The 17,397-nt window shown below is 44.7% G+C and overlaps 1 protein-coding gene across 11 annotated transcripts in view; it reads left to right on the top strand.

Moving 5' to 3' along the window:
* The first annotated feature begins 1,878 nt into the window (after positions 1–1,878).
* HERC3 (HECT and RLD domain containing E3 ubiquitin protein ligase 3) overlaps positions 1,879–17,397 on the top strand; it is a 98,055-nt gene continuing 82,536 nt past the window's right edge. The window contains exons 1-5 of one of the 11 annotated variants that reach the window (XM_023637728.2): positions 1,937–2,291; positions 4,640–4,701; positions 7,968–8,038; positions 9,425–9,713; positions 14,502–14,756. In XM_023637728.2, coding sequence (XP_023493496.1) covers positions 14,531–14,756 — 226 coding nt within the window. In that variant the 5' untranslated portion in view covers positions 1,937–2,291; positions 4,640–4,701; positions 7,968–8,038; positions 9,425–9,713; positions 14,502–14,530. Of the gene's footprint in view, positions 2,292–2,919; positions 3,159–4,639; positions 4,702–7,967; positions 8,039–9,424; positions 9,714–14,501; positions 14,757–17,397 lie in introns of those variants that run through there. The other 10 variants (XM_023637729.2, XM_070262294.1, XM_023637730.2 and 7 more) reach the window with 10 other exon arrangements.

The following is a 17,397-nucleotide window of genomic DNA, read 5'->3' as shown; positions in this document are numbered from 1 at the left end:
ATATCAGTATATATCCTCCTAAATACTTCAGCATGCATAGTATTAATGGGAGCTCAATTTTTTTACAATTCTTTTTTGGGTTAAATCTTTTATTTTTAACATGAATGTTTTTCTTTCATAAAATTTATTGTTAGCAACTATATTGTCCTTGGTATGATTATTTGGCTGTTTGCCTCCCTCTTCAAGACAACAGGGACTCGCCAACATATCCACAAGGCCTAATATCTGCTCAATATACAGTATATTTGTTAGGGAACTCATGGAAAGTCAGAAAGAAATGGATAGACAGCAGAACTATAGACATGGAAAGAAAAAGTAAACCACGGACTCTTCAAACCAGTTTAATATTTGCTACTATGACTGCTGCTGGTGCTGGAGCTATTTAAAACCATTCAGGACCTGCTTGCTGAGGAAACTGCCATTTGATGATGGCTCAATTAAGAAGATAAAATGAAGTACTGTGAGTATCTTTACTGATTGTTCTACATCTAAGTTCCCAGCGTTCTGGCTGTTTATTTGGTAAGGAAGCTTCAGTACCTCAGTTTGTAATTTACACAGCACTCCTAGCCTGCCTCCACGCTTGAGTCTTTGATAACCAACCTTTTCCTCAAGATGAAATTTCATATGAAAAACACTTGAGCCATGGGCCAGATAAATTGACCTAAATGCGGATTGATTACAAACCTCCTATTTGACACATCAAAATAGGAATCTCTCTCCATCTCAACCGTGGGGAACACCCCTTCCTACTATGACTCCTCTTGGCCATTCCTCCGATTCTTTTTGGTAGTACCATCTCTAAGCTGGGATCAGTGCTTGTGAGAGACTTGGACTTTTGTGAAACTGCCCCACCTCTGGAGCATAAAGGAACTGTGTAAATCTTATCCCCAGTGTTTGGAAAGGTGTCCAGTGTGATTCAAACTTCAAAGGTTTGAATTTTTCTTAGATGACCTTAGCAACCTGGTAACTGAGATTTTGCTTTCTTATCTTTCTTGTCTCAGGAGCATTTGACAACTTGTCTTATGTCATTGAGAGTTCATATGCCAGCCAACATTGCCCCATCCCCAGGAGACAGCACTCTGAAACCTTTTTTTCTGCTTGGTCAATCTATTAGATTCTCAGAGCAGATAATTGCAGACCTGACCTGATTTCACTGTCCTTGGGAAGAATCAGCCTCAGAGGACCCTCCCGGTTCAAATGCCAGGTTGTAGAAATCTTCCAGTAGGAAAGTCATTCCTATAGGTTAAAGTGGGCCTTTCCCAGTGTTCTGGTTCTGTGTTTCAAATTTAAGGGGAGGTGGGGCATGGCAGACACATGAAGTCACCTTTGTGAGAATGTTTTCTTCAAGAGTATCTGTGGATCAGACAAGGACCAGGGGAACTAAAAGCACTGTGACCTTGGGGAGGAGAAGGAAGCGCTGAGATTCAGTGCCAGGAAAGGAGGGGAGGACAAACTTCTTCATCCCACCGGGTGTTAGGCCACATGGTGAGATGCAGATGATGAGATTTAAGATCTCCTGCTCACTGACTTTTCTCCATGCTCCCCCAGCCGTCATCCTCCAGCCTTCCCCCTGCCCTCCTTGCTTCTGCAGCCCCGCTCTCCTCCTCGACCCCCAGCCTCCGGGAGGGCCCTGGCGGCGCCGGGCCGCCGCACCGACCTCCTTCTCGCCCCGTCCACCGCGTTGTAGCCCCGCGTTTCGGCTCCGCGTTTCCCGCAGTCCTGCGAACGCGAGCGAAACAGGAGACTCCTCCGCCATGGAATAAAACGCTTAATAACTCATCCTCAGTTGTCACCCTCTAGCTTTTCCCTCTATGCCCAGGGCTTTTGGTCACCTCTGCATAAATAATAAGACCCAGAGCCCAGAGCCAACCGCTGATCAGTCCCGCTTGCTTCCCCGCCAATGAAAAGCAATCCTGTGCCGGCGCAAACGCTCCGTGTCTGGCAGTCGGATCTCGGCCGACTCCAGCCCGCGCCGCTGTCCCCTCGCCGGGCCCGCGGGTCCCGTCACCTCGGGCCGCCCCCGGCTCCCTCCGGGCCTGGGCCTCTCCCCGCCTCCCGCCCGCGGCCCTCGCGCCCCGCCTCCGGTGCCGCCGCAGCCGCCATTGGTGCGGGCCCGCCCCAGAAGGGCGCCCATTGGCCGCGTGGGAAGTCATTCACCCGCGCATTCCGCCGCCCGCAGGCTTGCGGGGAAACTTCCTTATTATTGTGACGCCGAAAGCGGAGAAACCCCGAGCCGGGCCAGAGGGGCTGTCACCGTCGGAATCCCGAGGGGCGGTTCGGCTGCTGCTAAGGTGCGCGGGGCGGGGGCCGGGGTTCCAGGGGGGAGGGCCCGCGGAGCTGCAGCCGCGTCGCGCGGGGCACGGCTGTCAGCGCGCGGCTCCCGGAGCGGCCGCTGCGGCTGCGGGGCGCTTCCCGCGGCGACCTGGGGCCGGCGCGCGGGACGTCGGGGCGCGGCGCCTGCAGTGCCTGCGGGCGCGGGGCGGGGGCGGCGGGACTGCGCCGGGGCGGGGCGCCCCCGACCCAGCGCGCGCCCTCGGGCCAAAAAAGCCCCCGCGCCCGGCAGGGCCGGAAGCGGCTGTACAGATGGGAGCGCCCCCCGCCCCGGCTCGCTGCCCGCAGAGCGGGAGGAATTGCGACGCAGAAAGTCAAAAAGAAGATCCTCCCCTTCCTCCTCGCCTGCCCCCGTTTCAAGCCCGGGCCGCCGGGGACCCCCTCGCGGTGCGGCGCGCGGGCGCTTCCCCGCGCAGTGGGAGCCGCCGAGGCCTCCGCGGTTTGGGGAAGCCCAGCGGCGCCGAGGAGTTTGCGCTGAGGACGCGGGGCTCGGCGTCCCGGTGACAGCGCTGGTGGGGCCGCGGCACCCGGCGCCACCCACCTGGCGGAGGCCGTGCCGGCTCGCCTGGCCCGAGTCCACCTCCTGGGAGGAGCCGGGGCGAGGGTGTGTGCGGACACGTGTGCGCGCGTGTGTGTGTGTGCGGGCACGTAAGTGCGCGGGGGCGTCAGGAGCTGGGGCGTTCGGGGGCAGGTGGCACTTTGAGTCATTTGTAAATGTGTGGAGTGGGCCAAACAGGACAACTGGCGGACGGGAGCGTGTGGACCTGGAACAGATGAGCGGGGCAGTGCTGTAGAGACGGCACCTAAAGCGACTGCATTGATTCTGGGTGTGCATCGTGGGCTCCGGGGAATATGTATTTGAACTTTGCTTTTGATATGTCGGTGTTTCTGGCTGTTGCCTGATTACACTTTACTTTAGCTTTTAAATCAGCCCTGTTAGGAAGTACCTTAAATTCAGAGCTCAGCCTTCCAGGATTTTGCTTGCATTCATTACTCACGGAATGCGTTAGGAAAGACGATTGAAGAGCTCTCTTCCATTTTTTTTGTCTTCTGCCTCTTTCCACAAATAGGAAGCTATTTCTAGAAACTTTCATTTGATGATTTGATAACATCAAGTAAGCCGATTTTTAACTCCAGACTGAGGCGAAAGGAAAATAAAATGAGGATTAACTTAAATGCAGTAACTCTGGAGAGAGATGTCTGTCTTGTTTTAGTAGGCCGGCTACTGTGGGGCTCTAGTTTCTTGTGCTTTCGTTTACCCTGGGGGGAGGAGAATGACACTATAAATCAGAAAAGGGGAGTAATATATGTAACCCCATTTTAAAGCAAAATAGATGAATCATTTTGAATCATCATTGTCCACATCGAAGCTAGGAACCTTCTAGAGAAAGTAAGTGGAAATCAAGGAGGAAAGTTTGAAACCTCTGTGGCAAAACAACTCCCTTTGACATGAAAAACACAGTTGATTAGCATGCAGTTTTACTTGTTCAGTAAGTAGTTGGGTTTTTATTTCTGAAGAAAGAAACAGATTCCACAATGTTCCAAATGGTGTGCTTGGAGCCATTGGTTATAGGATTTCATTCTGAGTAACAGAATGAAAATTCTTAGGATTTGCATGATAATTAAAACCATTTTTTAAAAAAACATAATGAGTGTTGCACCCCTACTGGCTGCACCCCTACTGGAGATGCAAGATAGTTTTGCTTCAGTTTCAGAAATAAAAGAAATATTCTCCAAAGTGAATGGGATTTTCTTCATAATAAGATAGAAGTAAAGTTATGATAATATCCTAAAATCATGCGGTACTTTTCCTTTTGAGAGACTTAAGGTTCTTCTCAGATAATCTCATTTTGTTTTGCACAAAAGAGGATGTGGTGATGAGAAGGAAGGAAAGATAGTCTTCAAAACACTTGTGGCAAATAAGCTATAATATGGGTGGTAGATGACAAAATGGAGGAAAATAGACAAAATTGAATATTTTTCAGAAATTTTTTAATGTAAATGAAGGACTTAGAAATAATTTTATTTTTACTTTTATGTCTACTACAAACGCCAGGAATTTTCTCAGGTGCCACCTGTGTCTCTAGTTCACCTTTAGAGGTGACATCTTTATAGTCGGTGAGAGGTTATCTTATTGGTGTTTAGCCAAACTCCAGTCTTGAGATACAATGTTTGGGGAATATTCAAGCTGGTATAATTTAAAGATATTCTTATTTTCAGAAGTTTATTTCTCATTTTGTTTTCAATAACACGAAAGCACTTTATAGAGTTCTGTGCTAATGTAAATTATTCTTTCTTTCACTTGCAGATCTGCAGGGTAAAGTGGAACCATTCTGCCTTCTAGTCCAAATGCCAAGTGTGTGACCTCTGGTGAGTTACTTAAGTTCTCTGAACCTCAGTTTCTTCATCTTACACGTGGAGATAACATCTAACTCATGGAATTGATGAGGGGTTAAACACGATCACCTATGTAAAGGACTTAGGTTAGTATAGCTGTCTAGAGAGAGACCTTGACAAATCCTTAGTGCTTGCCTTCTGCTGTGGTGTAGTGAGGAGAACAAGGTGAGCCAGGAGATAGCAGACCTAGTTTCTCGTCTCTGCTTCAGTTACTTACTTCTCAGAGGACCAAAGTTATTTGGCTTCGGAAGGCTTCATTAAAATGAGGTTAGGAGTGTAAGTCTCTTGCCTAGAGGTTGGATCAAATGGACTTTTCAGGTCTCTTTAATAAGATGATCCCTTTGATGATATAACTCAGCTCCCTTTAGACATTTACTACATTTAGAAATAGTACTTGCCGGTGTCTGGGGCATGTGTTTCTGAGTGTGAACCAGTAAGTGAATTAGTTTTATTATAACTTAGGGTGGACGTGAAGGAAAGCCTGGCTAACTCTCTTGAGATTGCTTCACTCACCCCTCATTCTTTGGCCAACCTAGGTTCTAGTTGCCTATAAACATCACCAGTGATTCAGCTACTATGAGCTCACTTACTGTGTGTAACATCTACTTTAAACGTTTACTTTCAAACTTGGAGGAGGGGTGTAGCTTGGCTTTCTGTTTTGTGTGTGTGTGTGTGTGAGGAAGATTGTCGCTGAGCTAACATCTGTGCCAGCTTCCTCTATTTTGTATGTGGGATGCCACCACAGTGTGGCTTGACAAGCGGTGCTAGGTCTGTGCCCAGGATCCGAACCTGTGAACCCTGGGCCACCAAAGAGGAATATGCAAACTTAACCACTGTGCCGTCAGGCTGGCCCCTTGCCTGTGTTTTGTTTGAGAGATAGTATACCGCCATGTTTAGGGCATGCACTTTGGAGTCGAGTAGTTGAGATTCGAATCCTGCCTTTGCCACTTACTAAGTTTCCATTTCAGCTGCTTATTTACATGTTCTTGGGCAAATGACTTAATCTTGCTAAGCCTCAAGGTTATTGTAAAGGGTAAATTAAATAATCTGTCAAGTTTTTAGCACTGATTCAGATGCACAGTAGGCTTGTGGTAATACTAACTTACCTTTTCTTTATTCAACAACTATTTATTGAGTCCCTACTATGTGCCAGATCCTCTTCTAGTCTGTAGGGATAGAAAAATGAACAAAAGCAGCTCAGTCCTTCCTTCGTGGAGCTTACATTCTCAATTCCAATATTGAGAAAGACCACTATTTAATGACAGCTTAAATGTGAAAGGACTTCTACTTTCAGATCTGCTAAAATGTGGTGAGGGGAGAGTGCATTTTAGAATGGAGAAAATACATTATTATTTTTTGTTACTGCATAGGGAATGTTTGTCTGACGTTACCTGGAAAACAAAACTGTTAACAAATTTAGATGGTGGGAGTTCTGGTTTTCTCAGGTTCGGGTTCAGTTCACTAGGCACTTACCAGCATCTCCTCTGCTCCTACTATGCTGAGAATTGGAGGTACAGAGATGAGGCAAACCCAGTCCCCTCTGTGGAGAAGCTCCGAATCTGCACGTGGACGGGGAACTGGTGGTGAAATGCAAGAAGCAGGGATCCTGCCTCAGTAGTACTTTTCGTTTTCTTTTATTGTGAAGTGTTTGTCGGCATAAAATAATATATGTAATAGATCTGCTAAAAAACAACAACTAAAGGATAAAAGCAGAACATCAGTTGAAGCTCCTTCCAGATTCTACCCTCCGTCTTTATTGCCCCCATAATTATTACCTTGTAGTTTGCATTGATCATTTTTTTGCCGTTCTTCATAGTTTTACCACCTCTAATGTTTTTATCTCCAAATACTTGCTATACTTGTGTTTGGACTTTGTAAAAATGCATCATACTCTGGGTTCTTTTGTGACTTTTTTCCCCCTCTCAACACTGTTTTTAAGATTTAGCTACACTCATGCTTGTAGGTGGAGTTCATTTATTTCTAACTGCTGTACAGTATTGTATTTTATGCATGTGCTGCAGTTTATCCATTTTCTTATGGATGAACATTTGGGTGGTTTTATGTATTTCGAACAATCCTGAAATGAGCTTTCTTGTGCATATATCTTGGGGCATATATTCATGAGTTTCTTGCTGCGTTGTGCAGTAAGATAGTCACTAGCCATATGTGACTGCTTACATTAAAATTAATTAAAATTAAATAAAGTTAAAATTTCATTCCTCAGTTGCATTAGCCACATTTCAGGTGCTCAGTAGCCACATGTGGCTAGTGGCTACCATATTGGACAGTGCAGATATGTAACATTTCCATCATCACAGAAAGTTCTCAGTTTCCAGGTTTTACCCGTCTTTGTATCGTCAATTTTCAGCGTGGTGCAGGAGCTCCCTAGATGCTTGATAAGTTGAACAGTGCTGGTCATATGGCTAGGAGTGAAATTACTGTGCTGTGGGGTATTGACATCTTCATCTTCACTAGATAATGCCTACTTGTTTTCCAAAGTGGCTATGCCAATTTATACTTCCGCCAGCTGTGTATGAGAGTCCTGATTGCTCTGTGTCCTTGACTTGGCACTGTCACACTTTTCAGTTCCTGCCAGTCTGGTCAAATATCTTTTGCCGGCAGCCCAGAGCTTATGCAGACAGTGGAGAGATCATTCTTCTAGCTTCACAACGCCCAGCCCCAGGACCTGGCCCGGAGGCACATCCACTTCAGCGGCCCAGGGTTCACAGGTTTGGATCCTGGCTGCAGACATGGCACCACTTGGCAAGCCATGCTGTGGTAGGCATCCCACATATAAAGTAGAGGAAGATGGGCACAGATGTTAGCTCAGGGCCAGTCTTCCTCAGCAAAAAGAGGAGGATTGGCAGCAGATGTTAGCTCAGGGCTAATCTTCCTCAGGAAAAAAAAAAAAAGAACAAAGTCCAGCCCCAGGTAATGAAAAGGGCACCGCCTGTATGGGGAGCATCAGGGGAGGGGTGGGAATATTTCCTGTGTTGGCTGAAAGGATCAGAGGACCAAAGACCAGCTGAAGTGAAGGAGAGAGAGAAAACAGCGAGGAGTAGATTCGTATTGTTGAAAACTTCTCATTGCCTATTGTACCATTTCTGCCTGTGGTAGTAACATTTTTGACAGTAAAGCATATCATTGTAATGAATCTTCTTTGTTACTGGAGTTAATTCTGCATTTGAGTTTTGGCTCCACATTTAAAGCTTGCGTTTGGGGATTCTGCTTGCCCGCAGAGCCGTGAAGCCTTGGACGTTGCCTTTTCCTGCTATTGAAAGAGACTCTCCTTTCCCCCTACACCGTTCAGGTAATGGCTTCTCAGCTTATTTGAAAGGAAGGTTATTCCTGTTATAAATGAGGTTCGAAGTCCTGCCTGAGTGTTACTTAGGTTTCAGTGACTTTCAAACCAAGGAATAAGAATCAGTTGTTCGGCACTGTGTGCACAGTCTGATGAATAAGACAGAGTTTAGGAACTGCAGCTTGTCTTTTAGCATTCAACTCACAAGGACTGATAAAAAGAGATTTATCTCCCCTCGGTCCTCCCGAGAATTTAAAAGAAAATACATGCACAACACTTTCTCCTAACACCCTCGCATCCCCTGCTGACAGTGATAACATGTGGCAGTGGTGGGGCTTTGCTCTAGCGCAGGTTTGGCACAGCCTAGCTGATGCTAACCACAGGAAGAAAGCAGGTGCCCCCCTGCCTCTGTTAGGAACCATCCTGTTTGCTGAGGTCCCAGAGAAGAGTACTGGGAGGAGGAGTAACAGCCACGACAGCAGCTGGCGTTTGTTGGTCACTTATACTGTATGCCAGGCACTGAGCTTTTCACACGCATTCTGTCATTACTCCTTACAACAACCCTGTCACTCTTCTCCCCACTTTAGACACAGGAAATGGGGGTAGAGCGGTTAAAGACCTTCCCCAAGGTTTCACATCTTGCATGTGGTTAATTCAGGGCTTGAACTTTAGTCCTTTTGACCGTTAAGCTCTGCTAAGATTATCCTGAATCTTTTACCAAAAATAGATGAGAAGGACTGGGAAAAATACCAGGTGTGACACTGAAGGAACGGAATGTCCGTCTTTCTTCCTTTTGTTTTGTGATGGGGAAATAAGAGGCAGGAAATGGAGGGGCTGGGACTGAGGTGGTATGGGACAGCCAAAGTGGCTGGTGTCGGTGCTGCGCCAGAGTGTAGCCTTGTATTCTTCTGCAGCACCTTTTGTTATTGCATGTTTTGAAGGGAAATAAAAGATGCTACTCCTCTAGAAGGAAAGAAGAGACAGTGAGTGAGGAAAAATGGGTGGGAGGACCAGGAAATCAAAATGCCAAGAGATGAAGAACGTTGCTGAAGCTAGACCCTTAAATTCATGGGTACCAGTAACTACTAGATTTGGGGGTTCCACCAGAGTGTACTTTTCAGTGTAGGCTATATCAACGACTGGCTTCTCTTCAATGTACAAAACTTCTCTCCTGAAAGCTAGATGATTTCAGTGCCTCCTGTTGTACTTTGAGCATCATGATGGCCTAGACCATATTTCCAATTAGGGGTAATAATCCATTCATAGGAATACATCTTATTTGTGGTTGCTATTTAATTACTTCTCTGAATAAGTAGTTTTCGACTACTTGAAGATTATATTACTATACCTTGAGTGGGAAGGATTTTGAATAGTCCTATTTGTCTTTTTTCATAGGTGTTTTCTACTAGTCATTCAGGAATGAGGGTGTACTTCAGGCTGCTTATCCAGGCTTGCAGTTGGCCCGGGCACCCAGAGTTCAGCTGACTCCCAAAGACTGACTCATGCTCACCAAACTTAAAAGAAGTTAATAGATCCAGAATCCCAAATTAATAATGAGAAGTAGAGATGCCAAGAAGGCTGGGATGCTTTGGTCAACCGGTCACAGAGTTCTTTCTCCATAGGAGGATCTGCCTTGGAAACCAAGTTATTTAAGGTTGCTTGTTAATCATGGAATCTAAGCCAGGCAAGTGGCTGGGTGAATTTAATGACTAGTATTATGGAGTCTGATCTGCCCATCTCCACTATTGGGCAATAATTACTGAGTAGATCAAATTGTCAGGTCGACTGATCGTGGTACTCTTTCTCTCTGGACAGTGCTGGCAACACTGGGAAGTTCTGACCTTTTGGCTGTCCATTTTCTAGGCCTCTCATTATATAGCATACTGGTCAGGAGCACCTATTCTGGGCTAAAATCCTCGCTCTGCCACTGCCTAGTTGTGTGATTTAGTCAAGTCACTTCAGCACTCTCTGTCTCACTTTCTTTCCCCTTTTCTTCATCTCCCTTTTTTTTCCTCTTGGTTTCACTTTTTTCATCTCTAAGTTAGAGATGATAATAACAGTAACTACATCACAGAAGATTAGATGATACAGTATCTGTGAAACACATAGGAAAAGTGCCAGACTCAGAGTAAGCTCAAATTGAGTCTTACCTGCTGTTAATATTATTAGTCAGGAGTTTTTCTTTTTTTGAAGATTCGCTTGAGCTAACATCTGCTGCCAATCTTCCTCTTTTTGTATGTGAGCTGCCACCACAGCACAACCACTGACAGACGATTGGTGTAGGTCTGTGCCAGGGAACTGAACCCAGGCTGCTGAAGCAGAGCCTGCCAAACTTAACCACCAGGCCACCAGGGCTGGCCCAGGAGTTTTTTTTATTTCAAGTGACAGAAGTCCAATTCAAACAATCTTAAACAAATAAACAAAAAAGGATTTCTTGGATTCTTATTATTTGCGGTAGTTGTATAAAGTTGCTGTGAACACTGAGTTAGTGAGTACTGAGCCTTGCTCCTGGAGGAGTACAGGATTAGGTTCCTGCTGAGAGCCTCTGGTCAACGATTGATATATAACCTTGTTTCATGTGTGTTTCTGTTTAGACGTCTTATTTAATATATATTTCTTACAAATGGTGAATTGTATGCAGTATTTCTTTATGATGAAACACCAGTCAAGAAGGATTTTTAACATTTTTCTGACCCTGGGTAACATGACAGTAAATTTCTTTGGCTTTCAGCCTCACAGCAGTGCTGTCTACTACACACCCAATCAGTCATCATCTCATGAATCCACAGATTCAGCTGCTTTTCCAGCTTTTCTATAGCATCGTTATGTATTATAGATGTTACTTTAGCACTTTCTGGAGCAGCCACATGTACAGATCAGTGAGTTTCCTTTTCCTTTTTTTCAGATGTACTCTGTTGTTGAATCATTAACGTTGAACTCACCGCCAACAGCACTATAACTCCTGCAGGAGCGAAGCTCATCTAACACATGTATTTCTCTGTGAGGCACATCACAGTCTGCTTGTACTTAGGGACACTAGACAGCACTTCAGCTTTATGCTTGGGGGCCATTTTAAACAGCCGAATCACCAACAAAAACAGTATAAAAATTTGAAAAACAAGGCACTGAATAGACTGCAAAAAGACCGTTTGTTTACAGTGTGCGTGTTGAAACAAGAAGGCAGAGTATCATCTTGTTTGATTTCGGCTGGGAATGTGCGTGGAGGGTGACTCAAAATTTTCACCTCTTTGCACATGTTTGGAAATGACTGTGGAAATGCTCCAAGTATTGATTTTGGGGTTACAAGTAAATTTTAATGAGTCGGCAGATTCGCAAGTATGGAATCCATGAATAATGAAGAACGCCCATGCTTAGGAAGAGTGAAGGTGGTGGTGCTGACACCAGGCAAGAAGGGATCCAAGGCTCAGTCACATCCCTGGGACTCTTTCTGTCTCTTACTTTTGAACCTTTGTGGCTCATAGCTTCATAATGTCTTACAGGTGTCCTCCGTGTGGCAGGGAAGGTAGCTCCCAGCAGCCTCGGTTATCCTTCAGAGGCAAAGGGCAGTCTTACATCAGAGCTCCGTGGAACTTAATGGGGAAGGACTCTGGCCCAGTTGGCAGTGTGAACCTGTCCCTGCACCAATCACAATGGCTTAGGGGTGGCATTCTCTGATTGGCTTGGCATGAGTCATGTTTTGTGGCTTTGGGGTGGTGTTCTCTGATTGGCTTGGCTGGGGTAATTCTCACCTTTGTGCAAGAGGGGATAGAGTTTGTTACCAGATAAAGAGGAACTTGGGGAGAGATTTTAGACAGACAAAAACGTTGATAACACCCCTGAGGAATTGTTTTGAAAACCAGCCTTCATTTTTCAGAAAGGTTGCACCACAATGAGTTGCAGCTTTCTTTTACATCAGTGCGTTTCAGTCATGGCCTCCCCGCCACCCCCTTTATTGACGAGTAGTGTACCACTGTGTGAGTATATTGCAGTCTGTTTATCCATGCTCCTGTTGCTAGACATTTGGGTTGTTGCCATTTTTGTTTAGTATGAATAAAGCTGCTGTGGGCATTGTTTATAGATCTTTGTGTAGACATACGATCATAGCTTCTTGGTACCGTATTTTTAGCTAGGCTGTCCTTGGCTGGATAGGGGGATGGCTTAAGGCTACAGCTGCCTAATCTCATCCATTATCTCTTAATTCTGACTAGTTTCACTCTCAAGGGGCAACTTTATCTTCAAGTTTCCAGGACATCCTCTATTGTATACTGACTACAATTTAGTCATTCCACAAGTATTTTTTGTGTTCTTGCTTCTGTAGGTGACATGTAAATCTACTTGGGTGGCAGCGTAGCTCAGTGGAGAAGAGTGTGGACATTGGCATCAGACCTAGATTTAGATTCATAGCATGGTTCTGGTTCCTTATAGATGGGTATGCTTCTTAATCTCTCTGAGCCTTGCTTTTTCTGAAAATGAGGCTAAAAATAGTACTTATGGCATAGGGTTGTTGTGAAGATGAAATGAGATAATCATATAAAATGCTTAATGGCACTGTGACTGATGTATAGTGAGAACTGTGATGTTGCTTATGTAAGTCTTGGTAGGAGAGAGAAGACAAATTCGTGAAACATTAAAAATGAAGAAAGATGGTAGTGTGGATACAGCAATTTAGCAAATTGGGAAAATTAAATTATGAAAAGATTATGTGATCTTGCTGGTCTTTTTAAATGTATATCCACTCCTACCTCCAGTTTGCATTTTATCTCTGCTTCCTTTGCAGTTAACTCAAAGAATAGCATTTAAGATTAATATCTTTGTAGTTCTAGCGTCTAGACAAGGAACAAAAATCTTGAGAAGAAGCAGAACCTTCTGGTTAAGACAGTAAATTGAGATTTACTTTTATATTTTATTTTGGATCTTTTCCTGCCTTTCCTGAAAGCCATAAGAGTTCCGAGAGTAAGGCAGATAGCATTACTATGGGTAGCCAGGTAATATTCCATTGTATGGAAATAGCACATTTTGTGTATCCATTCATCAATTGATGGTTATTTCCACCTTTTGGTATTGTGAATAATGCTGCTGTGAACATTGTGTACAAGTTCTTGTGTGGATGTATGTTTGCAGTTCTTTGGGTGTATACCTAGGAGTGAAATTGCTGGATCATATGGTCACTCTTACATTTAGCCTTTTGAGGAGCTGCCAGCCTGTTTTCCAAAAGCACTTGCACCATGTTGCAGTCCCACCAGCCGTGTAGGAGGGCTCCAGTTTCTCCACATCCTCTCCAACACTTGTTCTTATCTCTGCTTTTTGATTGTAGCCATCCTTGTGGGTGTGAATTGGTAGAAAGAGATGAGATTCTGTTTTTCTTTGTGTGAAAGGGAAGCATGAATTTTTAAAAGAGAGTGAAACTTTGGTCTAGAGTCAGCAGTAATCAGTCAGCCAAAAGTTGATTGAGTACCTGCTAAATTGAAGAGGTGTATGTTACACTGTGGTCTCTGTTTAAGGTGATTAAAATTTGGCTGAGGAATTAAGTTATAGGATACAGAGAAAGTCTCCAGTCAGGGCAGGATAGTAGATGTGTCAGAGGGATGCAGGCTGACTGGCTGAAATGGTCCCCAGAGGCTCAGGTAGGAAGTGAAGCTTGACTTAGATCCCGAAGGATGTGTAAGGGGGAATGGCAGGGAAGATAACATTTTTTTTTTCATTTCTCATTTTCATTTCAGTTGGTGCCTTGCTACTATCCATGCTAACAATAGGTTACCGAAAGGAGTTAATTAGTTCAGAATGTTTAAAAAAATTAAATAAGCAGAAAACTCAAAGGAAAGGTGCACCTAGAAAGGACGAGGTGAAGTCATGAGGTTCATTTAAAAGCTGTTATTATGGTTATAAAACTGTTATAATGGTTTGCAGAAATTGTTGTAGCAATTTCTTGGACTCAGAGTTTCTCCTCAGTGATCTGAAAACCACATTCTGTTTGTGTCCACTATTCATTTACACAAACAAAATTTGTTTAGAAATGTTTTTCAAAACTCTTACTAAAACACAAAAATAGCATTATTATAACATAACTACTTTCAACAATATTAATGTGTGCTATTTTGGGATGCAAGGTATCTGAAGAGTATCAAGGGGAAGTTTATTTTATTTAATTTTTTTATTTTTATTTTTTTGTGAGGAAGATTGGTCCTGAGCTAACGTCTGTTGCCAATCTTCCTCTTTTTGCTTGAGGAAGATTGTTGCTGAGCTAACATCTGTGCCAATCTTCCTCCATTCTGTATGTGGGATGCCGCCACAGCATGGCTTGACAAGTGGTGTGTAGGTCCACGCCCAGGATCCGAACCCATGAATGTGAGAACCTGACCATTACACCACCGGGCCAGCCCCAGAAGTTATTTTTTAATTGATTACATTTATTACTTAAAGTGATTTTCTTTGATCCTTTTTTTTTAACCTCTTTTACAAAACTCTCTTCTAGGCTACATGACTCCCTGAAGGATAAGAACAATGTTATGTTGGGGATATTGGTCTCTGGGCCAACCTGGGATCAGCACCAACCTGCAGGGCATTGTGGCTGAACCACAGGTGTGTGGATTCATATCGGATAGAAGCGTCAAGGAAGTGGCCTGTGGAGGAAACCACTCCGTGTTCCTTCTGGAGGATGGGGAAGTCTATACATGCGGTTTGAACACCAAGGGCCAGCTGGGCCACGAGAGGGAAGGAAACAAGCCAGGTGAGTGCACCTGGCCTGCCTTGTTGATTGGCGAGAAAGGCTAAGCAGGGGGAAGAGCTGGTCAAAGACTCCTTCACTGAGTGTTACTCTTTCAGGAGGCTCTTTGAATGGTTCAGGGATCCCTACTTTTTGGAACTTGTGTGTCTAATTCAAGCCTTTTGATGGAAAACCAGACTTTTCCTTTTTACCTTATTAGGTAACATATGTAATATCAGTTACCAGGGGAGGGAAGTTGACTAGTTAGTTCAGAGTTAGAGAAATAGATTTTCCCCAGTAATCGAATGCTAAGACAATATGATTGTTTTGTGAATAGGTAGTCCTCAGACAATCAATCTCAGAAGCAACTTGCCCTAATGTTTCCTCCTAATTCCCTGTTCATTCATTTATTTCTACAGCATGCCTTTTTAAAAAAAAATTTATTGAGGTCATAATAGTTTATAACATTGTGAAATTTTAGTTGTACGTTATTATTTGTCGGTCACCATATAAATGTGCCCCTTTTGCCCACCCCCTAACCCCATTCCGCTTGGTGACCACTAATCTATTCTCTTTGTCCATGTGTTAGTTCACATATGAGTGAAATCATACAGTGTTTGTCTTTCTCTGTCTGGGTTATTTCACTTAAAATAATACCCTCAAGGTCCATCCATGTCTGCAAAATGCTCTTGTTAAGCATTTTGCACTAAGCACTGTGCTTGGTGTTGTGAGTAGAAAGACAAGTGAGAGAGTGATGATGCGGCTCCAGGGATCCTCTGTGGAAAGGATGTGTGAAGTAAGTTGAAGAATATGATGGGCGAGGTGGGGTTCATCCTGCCTTTGAGGGTCGAATAGGATGCATGAGTAGCAAGTGTGTTTGTGTGTGTGTGTGTGTGTATGTGTATGAATATGGCAGGAACACCAAGCTTATTGCACACTGGAGTGTTCCCAGTGATAAAGGCATGGGTACGAAGTTGCAGTCCTTGTTCAGAGAACGTTGAATAGTGTGGTGAAACTGGTGATGGAGTGTAGTGAGAGAAGATCAACTGAAAAGGTAGGTGGCTAATTAGATTCCTTAAGTTCTCATGTCTTTTGTTTATTTATAACAGGTGCTGTGCATATTTAACCTGTATTGGTTTGGATTTTTTTTCTTCCCACATTTTCTCCCTAAAGAACCTGTGTGACCTTCCGTATCTATGTAGCGTGGATCTATGAGGGACTTCCTCAGTCTTGCATTTCAGCTACATTCAGAGTGGTAGTGATGATGTTTCAGTGAGTCTCCTTTTGGTGAGAAATGATAAGATAGGGTCTTAAATTGTGGCCCTATTGATTTGTCATACTGGCATGGGCATATGCCATTGTCTTTGTTACTTGCTGTCTTTTTTATTTAGTCCAAATCAAATCAAAATACTGAAGCTTCCTTAAAGAACAGCCTTGCTGTTTTTTCTATATGATTTTACTCTTTTGTTTTCATTTGGCCAAGTCAGTTTGGCATTAAGATAAGCTAGTTTTTTTCTGTGACATGGGCTCCTTTTCTCCTATTTATTCCCTCCTGTAGCATGTGGCTGTGGTCCAGAGTTCCCCTGCCCAAATGCCAGTATTAATTTATAGTCATTAGTTTTTGTGTTGACTATTGGGTGCAGGGCTGTGAGGCTGGTCTTAAGCAAAGTGTATGGAGTGTGGTTTGTGGACTCCTTGCCCATTCTTTGCCTCCGGGTTCCCTCTTGGGAGCCCTCCCTGAGACATCCCACCAGCCTGCTCACTTGGAGCAATACCCGCTGTTCCAGCCAGGGTTTCTCTAACCTGTGCGCCCTGAACTCAGGGGATTTCAAGGAAGGGGTTGGTAGTGTTGTCCATATGTACACCTTTATAGGTAGAAGGTACTGGATAGTACAGGGCGTCAAATGTAAGTAGAGCCTCTTCACTAAAATAAGAATTCAGTTAAAAGTGCCATTCATTCCAGTTAGTATGTCCTATTCATTATGTTTTACCAATCAGTATATACAGAAGTATAATATACAACTCTTAGGGAGGTGGCAGGAGATTTTTGGCTTTTAGAAATGGCTTTCACATTGGAGAAGCTCTTCTTTTCCCTCCTCCTGTGAAAACTCACGGTCTGACATGAAGCTCCTGCTCGTCCTCTTTCCCAGTGTGAGCCAGTGTCTGACAGCTGGAGCCTACAGAGGGTTAGTGGCAGGTCACCCGCCGCCCAACAGCGTGCTCCTTCCTACTGGAATGTCTATATCCCGCCAGGACTCAGAGACCCTTAATTACGGCCCTCTTCACACCTGTGATCCTTGAAGGACTTGTCTCCACCCTGGCCAGCCTTTGAAGGGGGTATTTTGGGGACCCGGAGGAGACCTTCCCAGCACTCGTGCAAAGACTGCCTGGTTAGATGACCTCTGGGGTCAGACAAATCTGGTGGAGCGGTACTCCTCTGACTCTGGATTTCGGAGCCTCACTTCCCTTTTCCGTGAGAGGAGGAGGCTTCCTGCTGCGCTGGAGCTCCTGATGACGTCGATTCCCCTGGTGAAGACGCTCGGCCCAGCTGCCCTGGCCTGCGAGGCCGCCCGCTCCGGCCGTGCCTCCATCCGTGCGCTCTGTCAGGCGGGCCTCCTGCACACGGTCGTCCTAGCCCGGGTCGGAGGGGTCGCCCTGGGCAGGG

This window comes from Equus caballus, chromosome 3, assembly GCF_041296265.1.
Source record: "Equus caballus isolate H_3958 breed thoroughbred chromosome 3, TB-T2T, whole genome shotgun sequence".
Taxonomy (NCBI): domain Eukaryota; kingdom Metazoa; phylum Chordata; class Mammalia; order Perissodactyla; family Equidae; genus Equus; species Equus caballus.
The sequence above is the reverse complement of the archived record's forward strand: the minus strand, read 5'-3'. Positions and strand labels throughout refer to the sequence as shown.